Source organism: Schistocerca americana, chromosome 5, assembly GCF_021461395.2.
Source record: "Schistocerca americana isolate TAMUIC-IGC-003095 chromosome 5, iqSchAmer2.1, whole genome shotgun sequence".
Classification (NCBI taxonomy): domain Eukaryota; kingdom Metazoa; phylum Arthropoda; class Insecta; order Orthoptera; family Acrididae; genus Schistocerca; species Schistocerca americana.
In genome coordinates this window covers 132,241,275-132,255,102 of record NC_060123.1, presented here as the reverse complement: position 1 = coordinate 132,255,102, position 13,828 = coordinate 132,241,275, and the positions used below count along the sequence as shown (strand labels likewise).

The window sequence follows — 13,828 nt, the reverse complement described above, 5'->3', positions numbered from 1 at the left end:
GGTATTGGGATCTTTAATAATATGCTTGCTGTAATACCTGGTGTTTATTGTTTGATTCTGTATTGCAATCATGAATCCTTCCGTCTCACTGTATATATTGCCTTTTCTTAGCCATGTGTTGGATGCATCTTGATCAATGTGTGGCTGTGTTAGATGATACGGGTGCTTGCCATGTAGTGTTTTCTTTTTCCAATTTACTTTCTTTGTATCTGTTGATGTTATGTGATCTAAAGGGTTGTAGAAGTGGTTATGAAATTGCAGTGGTGTAGCCGATGTATTCATGTGAGTGATTGCTTTGTGTATTTTGCTAGTTTCTGCTCGTTCTAGAATGAATTTTCTTAAATTTTCTACCTGTCCATAATGTAGGTTTTTTATGTGGATAAATCCCCTTCCTCCTTCCTTTCTGCTTAATGTGAGTCTTTCTGTTGCTGAATGTATGTGATGTATTCTATATTTGTGGCATTGTGATCGTGTAAGTGTATTGAGTGCTTCTAGGCCTGTGTTACTTCATTTCACTACTCCAAATGAGTAGGTCAATATTGGTATAGCATAAGTATTTATAGCTTTTGTCTTGTTTCTTGCTGTCAATTCTGTTTTCAGTATTTTTGTTAGTCTTTGTCTACATTTTTCTTTTAGTTCTTCTTTAATATTTGTATTACCTATTCCTATTTTTTGTCTGTATCCTAGATATTTATAGGCATCTGTTTTTTCCATCGCTTCTATGCAGTCGCTGTGGTTATCCAATATGTAATCTTCTTGTTTAGTGTGTTTTCCCTTGACTGTGCTATTTTTCTTACATTTGTCTGTTCCAAAAGCCATATTTATATCATTGCTGAATACTTCTGTTATCTTTAGTAATTGGTTGAGTTGTTGATTTGTCGCTGCCAGTAGTTTTAGATCACCCATGTATAGCAAATGTGTGATTTTGTGTTGGTATGTTCCAGTAATATTGTATCCATAATTTGTATTATTTAGCATGTTATTATTATTATTATTATTATTATTTTGAAAATACACACATTTTTATACACTGATGACTGTGTTTAGAATTTTGCAGTACAGCTTACAATAAAATTTAAACTTATCATGTCATCCTTAATGCTAAGCCATCATTTTTAGTTTTGCTACTCAGATTCATCTTGTGCTACAGCTAGAATAACATAATTCTCAGTACATGATTCAATAATAACTTTAAAGCCTTAGAACTGTGGCTGGTTGACCTCTAGTAATTAAAATGGAAAGTATAAATCAGTCAGAGAAATTTGTGAACACATGAGCTCAAACTCTCCCTCTCTCGCCACATGTGGTTGAACAAAGTAACGATAACTGCATTCTCTATGAGGTGCCACACTATGGTGTAGGGCATTTATAGTGACCAGATGATGTGTCCTGAACTATATACAGTACTGAATCCAGTCTCCACACGGAGAGGGGAGTTCAAAACTTCCTCATTAATTTTCCTAACTCCCCTTTGCACCTGTAAGTGATAGTTATGAGATAGTGAAAGACTAGCTACTGACTGGTAGTAGCTATCACTTTTATTAAATGTTCTGTCATGTCTTGGGCTATGTCTGCCGAGTTGGTCACAAGACCTTTGCTTATTATACCAGTGACATGTAAGACACTTTTTCTGTTTACTTTGTGGTGACATCAAGCAGACAGTGCACCACAACAAGTGAATAGTGTTCCCTTTCGAGAGTAAAAGGATTATCTTTGCCTCTGTTGGCATAGTAACTCATGTCGACTCTCTTACATTTGTTCTTAGTAATGTGTGTTTTGCGAGATAGAAATAAATAGTTATGTGAAGCAACCCTTGGTATTGATCTGCAATACATACTTACATCACGAGTACCTTAAGTGATGACCCTGAAAAAAAAAAAAAAAAAAACAGAGAAACATACTGTTGGAAGAAATGGATTTGCCAACCCAAACATCAGCGACAAAAGTTATAATGGAACAGGGTTTTTCATTGTATCAGGATCCTTGACAGGTAATTTGCTTCTGTCATTCTGGGCCAAGAGACCGCAGCTTTGGTTCACACACAGGCTGAGTATTAAAATATTAAAATTCAATATAGCGGTTGTACACTTGAGTTTGGAAATTACAGAAGCGATGGAGGATGCCTTGGGACAACAGAACTATGTTACACTCAAGGAGGCACTCGTACAATGATATACCTTATCCCTGGAGCTATGTTTAAAAAAATTTTTTGCAGAAGACTGTACGGAGGACAAGAGCACATCACAGGTACTCAGAACCCTTCACACTTCAATGGGATCAGATCTTCTTCCTGGATACTCCTTATGGGAGCTACAATTATGGAAACTCTCAGCCAACTTCTGTACCAATGTTGCAGCAGAGACAAATACACTGTTAGTACTTAGCCAACACTACAGACATTGTCACAAACAGTCTAGGGCAGGCCTTTATGTGTGCAAAAATCAATATAAGGTGAGAGGAGGTCCCTGAGGCAGACATGGGAACAGATGAGAATAGTATTAACTCTGCAACAAACATGAAGGATTCATAATTACAACGCACGCCAACAGGATACACTGAATAACTGGCAGCACAGGTGGCCAAGTTCAGTATGCAAGTAGCTACCTATCAGCAACAGGTACATAGTCACATCTGAAAGAAGCACAACAATGCTGAACCACAACCATTGATTGGGCAATGGTGCTGGTATCCCAAATGTTTTGGGAACCTTGTTTACCAATGCACTCAACCCTGCAGTTATCCAAATTGCAAAGAGAGGCATTAAAGGGTGCAAACACTCAGCAGAAACCATATAAGCATGTGGAACTGTATGAAATACATGTTACATACAAATGTAACATTGACCTCAGGCAGTAATTTCCAACGATGGTTTGTCACGACTGTGTTGGGGTGAAAAATTTCTGGTGGACACATCGTCAGAAATCAGTGTCTATCCAATAAAGTATACATAAGTAAGGTGGGCAACAACACAACATGTACTGACATGAGACAACAATTCAAGAATTCTGACATATGGCGAGAGACGACTGGAACCACAACTCAACCAAAGTTTTCACCCATTGTGGACTTTCACAGCTGCAGATGTGACTGGTCCTATTAAATGTGCAGATCTTTTGTACAATTATAGCTTCATGTTGGATTTAGTCAACTATCAAAGCAGTATCTACAACACCTTCCGAGTTGGTTTTCATACAGTGTGAGGTGCCCGTGGCTTGCTACATGAAGATGTCCAGTACCTCTTTCATGTCATCTGCATAGGGATTCAATGCTGCGATTCCATGTCTAAATGATGTGGGGTGCACATGGGTGGTCCACAGAAGAACAACTCCAGAAGGCACTACAATTCGGCTATGGCAAGCAATGTTGGAACACTGTCCACAGATGACATGTTTCACAAATTACTGCATGACATCCCAGCACTTACAAAACCTGCAACTGCCATTAGGAAGTGCACACATTGCATACGGTATCACATCCATACAATTCAAGGGCTATCTTTCTCCTGTCATCCATGACACCGGGCTCCATGAGGCTGCTCTCAGTGCTGCTACAAACAGGTATTGTAACTAGTTCTGATAGTGCATGGACATCAATTCACATGGTTTCACAGAAAGATAAATCCTGGAGGATATGTGACAATTACAGAACACTCAATGCACAGACAGTTCTGTATCTTTACCCTATTCCTCGCGTGATGGACTTCAACAATACCATTAGTTGAACAACAATATTAAATGTGACAGACTGTATAAAAGTGTATTCCCATGGCTCCAGTGGATATTAAAAAACAGCAATGACCAGGCCTTTTGGATTTCCCAAACACAATTTAATGTCATTCAGGCTCAGGAATGCTGAACGGATGTGGCAGAGGTTCACGCACAAAGTGCTAAGGGAGTTGCCATTTGTGTTTTGTTACTTGGATGACATTTTAATATTCTCTGCTTCAGTAGATCAGCATGCAGTCCCCCTGTCGTAACTTACCCACAGCCACAAAATTATGGCATCATTATTAATTAAGTGAAGTGTGTCTGGGAAAGAGTGAAGTTTGTTTCCTCAGGTGCTTAGTTTCAATAGCAGAATTGGCACCACTACCTGAATGGGTCAAAGCTGTGGACAAAATGCCTCTACCCAGTTCTTACAAAGGCTGTCGTAATTTTCTGGGCATGCTAAACTATTACGGATGCTGTCTAGACTAATGGTAACACAGGAACCACTCACAATGCTGCTCACCAAAAAGAATGCTACAGGTAACTGAAAGATTACGTGGACTTCCATAGCCAAAACAGTGTTCTGGGACCTCAAGGAACATCTTTCATGGAAAGTGTTGCTAGGACATCCAAAACCAGGCAGTCCCGTAGCCATTATAGTAGATGCAAGCCAGACAGTGGTAAGCAAAGCCTTGCAACAAAAGGCTGACTGGAAGTGGCAGCCACTTGCATTCTTCTATAAGAATTTGATGCAACAAGAATAAAAGTGGAGCACCATCAATCATGAACTGCTTGCAATATACCAGACAGTCCAACATTTTCATACAGACATAGAGGGGAGACATTTTACAGTCTTCATGGTCCATAACCCCCTGTTGGCAATTTTCCAACAAAGTATTGTGGTTAAGTCACCACCTCAGTACAAGCACATTGAATATATAACTCAATTCACAATAGACATGTGACACACAGCAGGAAAGGAGAATGTGATTGCAGATTGTATGTCAAGGAAATGTGTCAGTCTATGATCTTTTTGGTGGCACACATTAACAGTGGAGCACCATGTAAATCATTTTCTATGCAGTCCTCTCCAAGAAGGAGGCACAGGATACAACTCAAATGAGTACCATTTCCAGAGGTCTCAGAAGAAATTTGGTGTGATGCGGCAAAAGGTCAACAGTGATCCTATATTCCAGAACCCTACTGCAGGCAAGTTTTTGAAGTCCAGTGCAATTTACAACACTCATGCTTGTGAGCTACAGCTAAGATGATTGCTACCAAAGTTCTGTGGCCCGGAGGACAGAAAGATTGTTGGGTGTGGGCATGCATGTGTCTAACATGTCAGTAAAATAAGACTGGAAGACATGTGGTTGCACCAATTGTTCAATTTCTGACACCTGCAGGCAGGTTTTCACATCTCCATGCAGAGCTCTACAGGTCAAAAGTATTTGTTAGCAATCACTGATTGTTTTACAAGGTGGCCAGAAGTCACAATACTTATTGAGATATCAATAGAGTCAGTGGCAAAAGAATGGTACATACATGGTTCTCCAGGTTCAGCCTACCACATGAATTATCACAGATCATGGAGGAAAATATGAGAGCCAGCTATTCAATGAGCTGATGTTATGTGGATGCTACCATCCACACACCACAAGCAACAATCCCACCAGTAACGGCCTGGTGGTACATTTCCACCACACACTCAAGATGGCACTATTGTGTGGTATGTCAGAGTGCACAGAAGCATTCTCCCCCGTCATACTGGGATTACGAACAGCAATAAAGAAGGACATCAACACTCTCCAGTGCAATTTGTTTGCGGTGAACAATTAGAGGCTCCACAAGTACTAATCTTCCCCGACCCCACACAGCAAACAGAACCACACTTTTGTATGCAGTTTGCACAACGGCTCAGAAAGTGAGTGAAGAGCACACAAACAACCAACCAACTCCAGCAGACATGACAGACAAAAAGTATTCATGCCCAAGGACTCAGAAACAATGTCCCGCGTGTTTCTTCGGGATGATGTAGTTCACCCCAGCTTATTTCACTGTATGCTGATCCGTACAAAGTGATAGGAAGGGAAAACCATGCCTTCAGAATCAATAAAGCTAGAAAATAAGAAACTGTTTCCATCAAGGCACTCAAACCAGCATACATGGAAGCAGATACCCTTTTTACTGAGCCCGAGCTATTGCATTCTGAGGAGGAAATGGCCAAACTGACGGAAAGTTCCATGGAACAGGTAACAACAAATATCGAATCTGACACTACAGCCACCAGAAAGGTGCAACAAACATCTGCAGCTACTGCTTACAAGAGGACCGGCCAGCAAGTTCCCTCGCATACCAAGAATTCCTGGCTTTAAGTGGTGGTGGTGGAGGGGAGAGAGGGAGTGGGGAGGGGGCTGGGGTCCATGTGGTGACATCAAGAAGATGATGTACAACAAGTGAATAATGTTCTCTTTGGAATGTAAAAGGATTATCTTTCCTGCTGGCAGCATAGTAACTCTTGTTGACTCTGTCATATTTGTTCTCTGTGGTGAGTTTTTTTATGACATAGAAATGAAAGTTATTTGAAGCAACCACTCATATTCTTCCAAAAAAATACTTATACAGTGAGTTTCTGAACCTTCATCTCTACTTAGAGAATGGTCTAATGATGTTATAAGCATAATCAGTAAAGTATCCCCCCTGTTGCTTACTTGGGGTACAATCTATCACTGAAACGTATTACAAATGAATACTATACAAATGAATCTATGAGCAAATCTTTTCATCTCTCAATATAATACTGTGAAGCAATGATTATTATATATTCGACTATGGACATAAAGAGTAGATAATCAACACATGCTTGTTTTTTTCAGAAGAAGTACTGTATGAGGTACCAACCAATTAGGTTCTCATTTAACTTAAGTCTTACCTGAATAATATTATTTTGTGATCATTAGTATAAATATAGGTAGCTTACCTTGCTCTAATGTCAGATATTTCCAAAAATTCTTTATGAAAATAATGGAGCTGTATAACTGTCATAACCAGAAATGCTGTTGGTGTAAGAAGACGTGTGAACAGTTGTGTTGTATCAAACCTTTCCAGCCCAATATCCAACTGCCTAAAAAATTAAGCAAAAATAAATGCATCAGAAAGGATTCTTCAGCTTGAATTATAATATTTTAGATCCTACTCATAGAAACATGTAAAAAAATAGACAATTGTTGTCATCACATTCTCTCCAAAACATAAATAAAATACTCAAATAAATAACATATAAAAACAGATTGTATACTTCATATCAATGGAAAAATGAAATCTTAAAATCGTAAGAGGGGGGTGGGAGGGAGGGGGGGTGTTTGCTGTTCAATATTATTAGCCATTGGACTATCCTACAAAAAACACACACACACACACACACACACACACACACACACACACACACACACGCACACACACACACACACACACACACTTGCTGGCAATTTACAGTTTTTTTCTGTTATGTGACTAATTATTTTTATTCGAGAATACCATTACCCATTTTATTTCCATGGGTAGATTGCAGAACAATTTTATAGCTTCATATTTCACCTCTTTCTGGACCAAAGATAGATCTTCAGCACAGATGCTTCTCAAAGAGCTTTCATCAGAACTGTGCTGGGATATAAGTAATCTGCTATTAATAGGGATGAACAACATTGACTAATAAATGTGCTAATAGTGCAGACAATTTCTCATATATTTGTGGTGACGTGGCATTTGCCTTGAGGAAGTGTTCAATTATGCCTTCTACGAAATGCATTTATCTTTCACTTTTGCTGTAAGGCTTGTACCAGGACAAAAATTGGTCACCACACAAGTCACCATAAAAGGGCCATATTATATGTCTGTAATATCTTGAAACACGTATGAATGGAAAAAGAAATTATATGTATTTGACGTGTCAATGATTTGAGGGAATCCTATTAACCATAACAGGGACTCATTTATGTATGGTTCCCATTATAAACCACCAGCCTGCTATTGAACTCGGGGTGATAACTTAGTGATAGAAAGGGGAGATGGACACAAGAAGGGCAGAGGACGAGGTGGACACAAGAAGGGCAGAGGACGAGATGGACAGAGAAAAGGGAGGATGAGGAGATAGGCAGAGGGGGGAGGAGATAGGCAGAGGGGGGAGGAGATAGGCAGAGGGGGGGAGGAGATAGGCAGAGGGGGGGAGGAGATAGGCAGAGGGGGGGAGGAGATAGGCAGAGGGGGGTAGGAGATAGGCAGAGTGAAGTCGGTGAAAATAAGTTAAATACCCTCGTTAGCAGACGACGACACACTGCCCCCCCCCTTACCCCCTCCTCCCCACGAATTGCAACGTCAAAATTTTCTTCCCGACGAACATTTACTATACGCAGAAACTAAACTGGCACTCAGCGCTGTGGCTGGCACCTGAAGGAAGCGACCATTAAGGCATTTCCCATTTACTATTGCTTAGTTCTCAAGTATAGTAGGCAGAGGTGGGGGAGGAAGCGGGCAGAGGGGGGGAGGGGGGAGGAGTCGGGCAGAGGGGGGGGGGGGGGGGGGGGGGAGGAGTCGGGCGGGGGGGAGGAGTCGGGCAGAGGGGGGGGAGGGGGGAGGAGTCGGGCAGAGGGGGGGAGGGGGCAGGAGTCGGGCAGGGGGGGGAGGGGGCAGGAGTCGGGCAGAGGGGGGAGGGGGGAGGAGTCGGGCAGAGGGGGGGGGGGGGGGGGAGGAGTCGGGCAGAGGGGGGGGAGGGCGGAGGAGTCGGGCAGAGGGGGGGGAGCGGGGAGGAGTCGGGCAGAGGGGGGTGCGGAGGAGTCGGGCAGACGGGGGGTGGGGGGGGGGCAGAGGGGGGGCAGAGGGGGGGCAGAGGGGGGGCAGAGGGGGGGCAGAGGGGGGGCAGAGGGGGCAGAGGGGGGCAGAGGGGGGCAGAGGGGGGCAGAGGGTGGGCAGAGGGGGGCAGAGGGGGGCAGAGGGGGGGCAGAGGGGGTGCAGAGGGGGTGCAGAGGGGGGGCAGAGGGGGGGCAGGAGTCGGGCAGGGAGTAGGTGGAGTCGGGCATAGGGGGGGGGTGGAGTCGGGCAGAGGGGGGTGGAGTCGGGCAGAGGGGGGTGGAGTCGGGCAGAGGGGGGTGGAGTCGGGCAGAGGGGGGTGGAGTCGGGCAGAGGGGGGTGGAGTCGGGCAGAGGGGGGTGGAGTCGGGCAGAGGGGGGTGGAGTCGGGCAGAGGGGGGTGGAGTCGGGCAGAGGGGGGTGGAGTCGGGCAGAGGGGGGTGGAGTCGGGCAGAGGGGGGTGGAGTCGGGCAGAGGGGGGTGGAGTCGGGCAGAGGGGGGTGGAGTCGGGCAGAGGGGGGTGGAGTCGGGCAGAGGGGGGTGGAGTCGGGCAGAGGGGGGTGGAGTCGGGCAGATGGGGGAGGAGTCGGGCAGATGGGGGAGGAGTCGGGCAGAGGGGGGAGGAGTCGGGCAGAGGGGGGAGGAGTCGGGCAGAGGGGGGAGGAGTCGGGCAGAGGGGGGAGGAGTCGGGCAGAGGGGGGAGGAGTCGGGCAGAGGGGGGAGGAGTCGGGCAGAGGGGGGAGGAGTCGGGCAGAGGGGGGAGGAGTCGGGCAGAGGGGGGAGGAGTCGGGCAGAGGGGGGAGGAGTCGGGCAGAGGGGGGAGGAGTCGGGCAGAGGGGGGAGGAGTCGGGCAGAGGGGGGAGGAGTCGGGCAGAGGGGGGAGGAGTCGGGCAGAGGGGGGAGGAGTCGGGCAGAGGGGGGAGGAGTCGGGCAGAGGGGGGAGGAGTCGGGCAGAGGGGGGAGGAGTCGGGCAGAGGGGGGAGGAGTCGGGCAGAGGGGGGAGGAGTCGGGCAGAGGGGGGAGGAGTCGGGCAGAGGGGGGAGGATTCGGGCAGAGGGGGGGAGGAGTCGGGCAGAGGGGGGAGGAGTCGGGCAGAGGGGGGAGGAGTCGGGCAGAGGGGGGAGGAGTTAGGCAGAGGGGGGAGGAGTTAGGCAGAGGGGGGAGGAGTTAGGCAGAGGGGGGAGGAGTTAGGCAGAGGGGGGAGGAGTTAGGCAGAGGGGGGAGGAGTTAGGCAGAGGGGGGAGGAGTTAGGCAGAGGGGGGAGGAGTTGGTTTAGTTCACTTTGATGGAACCAGTATTCAAGTTCCTCTAAAGTATATATGACACTTTCTGGAATTCTTTCAAGTACATCATTTACAATTATAGGTCATATAGGTCATTTATGTAGAAAAGGAACAGGTGGGGACCAAATATCAAACTCTGCAGGACTCTTGGCCAATTGTTTTCAGTTTGACAAATAATCTCTTGAATTTGAAGTTATAATTACTCTTTGTTTCCTATCTGTTATGTAAGAGGGGAACTACAGCAATGCAGTGTGTCTGATTCTTATGACCTTTGTATCCTTATCTGACAAGGAGCATACCTTTTGAGTACACTCACTGATTACATTTACAATGCTTTCCACTGTTGGTGTACAAAGTAGTTTTTAAAAATTATGTAATTTACAGTAAGAAAATTTTGAGTTTGTTTTGCAGCCATCTCTTTTTCAAACACTTTAGAAATTACTGACAGGAAAGAGGGGGGGGAGAGAGGGATATATATATATATATATATATATATATATATATATATATATATATATATATATATATATGGGGGGAGGGGGGAGGGGACAGTAATTCTCCATATTTTCTGTTGATCCCTTTTTGAGTAGTGGTTTTATCTCAGCATATTTTGATACATTTGGAAAACATCCATGATAACTGACAGTGTGAAATGATATTACACACTCTCCTCATGTGGGTATTTCATCCTAACCAGATGAGTTTTTTTTTTAAGACAAATGTTCATTTTCCATGTGCCTTTGGGTGATTTTTTCAAACTGTTTGATTGATATGTTTAGTTGTTTTCCTTGCTTATGAAAATTTTTCATTGTCTTAATAGGCTGCTATGTTTACATCCAATCTCACTACATTTAAGAAGAATCACTGAAATAATTTTACGTCTGAAATGGGTTTATTACTGCATCATTTTCAAACAATTTTTAAAATCTCATGACTTAACTATAGCTTCTTATTTCTTTTGTCTTATTACTATGTTGGAGAATGAAGGTATTATTGGCAATTTTTTTAGCTCTCCTAAATACAGCTTTATAGTGTTTGACATACATAACAAAATCAGGATTTCTGTTTGATTCTAACTCATTGTAGAGTTTCCTTTTTCCAGCACCAGAAATTTTTATTACTGGTGTAATCCATTCAAGTTTACTGCTTGCTTTTTTTTTTGCCAATATCTAGGTAGTAAACAGTCATTAAATGTATGTAAGAACAATTTAAGAATTTATCACTGTTTATGGTGGTTGAACTGCAGCAGTCTACAGACCAGCTCACAGCACTTGTTTTATTGTGGAATAAATCCATATGTCTTGTGCTGAAATCTCTTTTTATATACATTTCTGGAGGCTTTCATTTATCTGCCATTAGGCAGTCAATAAACAGAGCTGAATGGTCTGAAATATCTAGGTCTAAGCAGTACTTTTTTCCACTTTCAAATTGGTAGTTTGTAATATTATTATCAATGCACATCTCTGATTTGCTGTTTTCTCTAGCACTTTCAGAGCAGTTTAACTTGAAACAACATTTTTGTATTAAGCTACAATTTTTTTTAATCACAGCTATCAACTAATAAATTTAAGTTGAAGTCTGTCACAATTACTATTTTTTTTCTTACATTTCTTCCTAACTTTTTTTATGAGGCACTGGAAATTAGCTAAGAACATTTTTGTTGTAGAACACCCAGAAATTCTATAAACTGTTATAATCACTGTACTCAGATTGCTTACTTCTATACAGCAATTCTCAGACACATACTCTTCATTTAAATAATTTGAGTCTTCTATTACTTTATAACATACTGAGTAAGCAACAAGCTACAAAAGCTGCTAGCTTATTAACACTGTTTAAAACTTGTAAACAATCCTCTGTAAGCCAGAATTCATTTAGGCAGGTTATTTTCATGTTCACATATTCTGAAAGCAGAATTTTCATTTCATCAATTTTAGAGTATTTAAGTTTTGGCGGTTTTGCTGTTAAGCCATTGATATTTCAGTGCATCAGCGGTGCATTTTTGTTTCTGACTATGATTTCACATGCAGCACCTCTTTGGTGTTTTCTTTCTTTCTTTTTTTTTCTCTCCCCATATGTACCTCTGCTTTGTCACCTCCATCATAATTATCAGTTTCCCTTGCTTTTTAGGATTTTACATACTTCTATGAACATTTTACAGAAATTCATACAGCCTAACCTACTGAGATGTAGGCCATCCCTACCCACACATTTATCATTAAAAAACTTTCTTGGGTCAATGAACACTGCCTCCAGTCTGTCACACTGTTCCTCAATACTGCTATTTATTCTATTGACGTAAGTATTACTTACAGATCTTCTGTGAGCAATTCCGTTAATTACCAGCCTAGAGGTTGTGTACACAGTTTTTGTCAACCTAATCATATTCTGGATATCACTTACAATCTCTTCCTCACTGCTGCTGCGGATGGAGTTTGTGTCCACATGGATTAAAACACCTTTGTAGTTGTTGGTATCTCTAGTCTGCAAGCCAGCATACCGTGCATGGTGGAGATTATCCTGTACCACTAACAGTCATTTCCATTCCTGTTCCATTCACGCACAAGGTGAGAGAGAGAGAGAGAGAGAGAGAGAAAAAAGACTGTTTATACATTTCTGTACGAGCCTCAATTTCTCTCAACTTATCCTTGTGGTCCTTAAGTGAAATGTATGTTAGTAGCAGTAGAATCATTCTGCAGTCAGCTTCAGATGCCAGTTCTCTCAATTTTCTCGATAGTGTTCTTCAAAAAGAACATCGCCTTCCCTCCAGGAATTCCCATTTGTGTTCCCAAACCATCTCTGTAACACTTCCGCACTATGTGAACCTGCCGTTAACAAATCTAGGAGCCCATCTGTGAATTGCTTCGATGTCTTCCTTTAATACAAGTTGATGCAGGTCCGAAACACTCTTGCAGGATTTAAGAATGGATCACACTAGTGTCCTATATGTGGTCTCCTTTACAGATGAACCACACTTTCCCAAAATTCTGCCAATAAATTAAAGTCAACTATTCGCTTTCCTATTACTATCCTTACATGCTCATTCCATTTCACATCACTTTGCAACATTATGCCCAGATATTTAATTGACATGACTGTGTCATGCAGGACACTGTAAATGCTGTATCTGAACATCATAAGTCTGTTTTTCCTACCCCACAGCATTAACCTACATTTTTCTACATTTAGAGTGAGCTGCCATTCATCACACCCATTAGAAATTTTGCCTATGTCATCTTGTATCATCCTACAGCCTCTCATCTTTGACACCTTCCCGGGTGCCACAGCTTCATCACCGAACAACCACAGATTGCTCCCCACTCTGTCCACCAGATCATATATGTATATAGAAAATAAGAGTAGTCATATCACACTTCCCTGGAGCACTCCTGACGGTACCCTTGTCCCTGATGAATATTCGCCGTCTGAGATAATAAACTGGATTCTGTTGCTTAAGAAGCCTCTGAGCCACTCACATATCTGGGAACCTATTTCATATGCTTGTACCTTCTTTAACAGCCTGCAATGGGACACCATGTCAAACACTTTCTGGAAATCTACAAACATGGAATATATCTGTTGCCCTTGAATGAGAGTTCACAGCATATCATGTGAGAAAAGGGCAAGTTCAGTTTCCCACATGTGATGCTTTCTAAATCTGTGCTGATTTGTGGACAGAAGCTTCTCTGATTCAAGGAAATTCATTATATTCAAACTGACAATACATTCAAGAATTCTGCAGCAAACCGAAGTTAAGGATATTGGTCTGTAATTCTGTGGGTCCATTCTTTTCGGCCTTCTTATATACAGGAGTCATCTGTGCTCCTTTCCAGTTGCTTGGGACTTTGTGCTGGGTGAGTGATTTGTGATAAATGCCAGCTAGGAAGGGGATAGTGTCACAGAGTACTCTCTGTAAAACCAAATTGGAATTTTATTCAGGCCTGGTGACTTATTTGTTTTCAACTCTTTCAGTTGTTTCTCTAAACCAGGGATTCTT

The 13,828-nt window shown here is 42.9% G+C and overlaps 1 protein-coding gene across 1 annotated transcript in view; it reads right to left on the bottom strand.

The window, feature by feature from the left end:
* Positions 1–13,828, bottom strand: part of LOC124616722 (piezo-type mechanosensitive ion channel component) — a 684,203-nt gene that overhangs the window by 372,161 nt on the left and 298,214 nt on the right. The window contains exon 16 of the mRNA XM_047145082.1: positions 6,685–6,828. Within this exon, the coding sequence (XP_047001038.1) occupies positions 6,685–6,828 (144 nt within the window). The remainder of the gene's footprint in view (positions 1–6,684; positions 6,829–13,828) is intronic.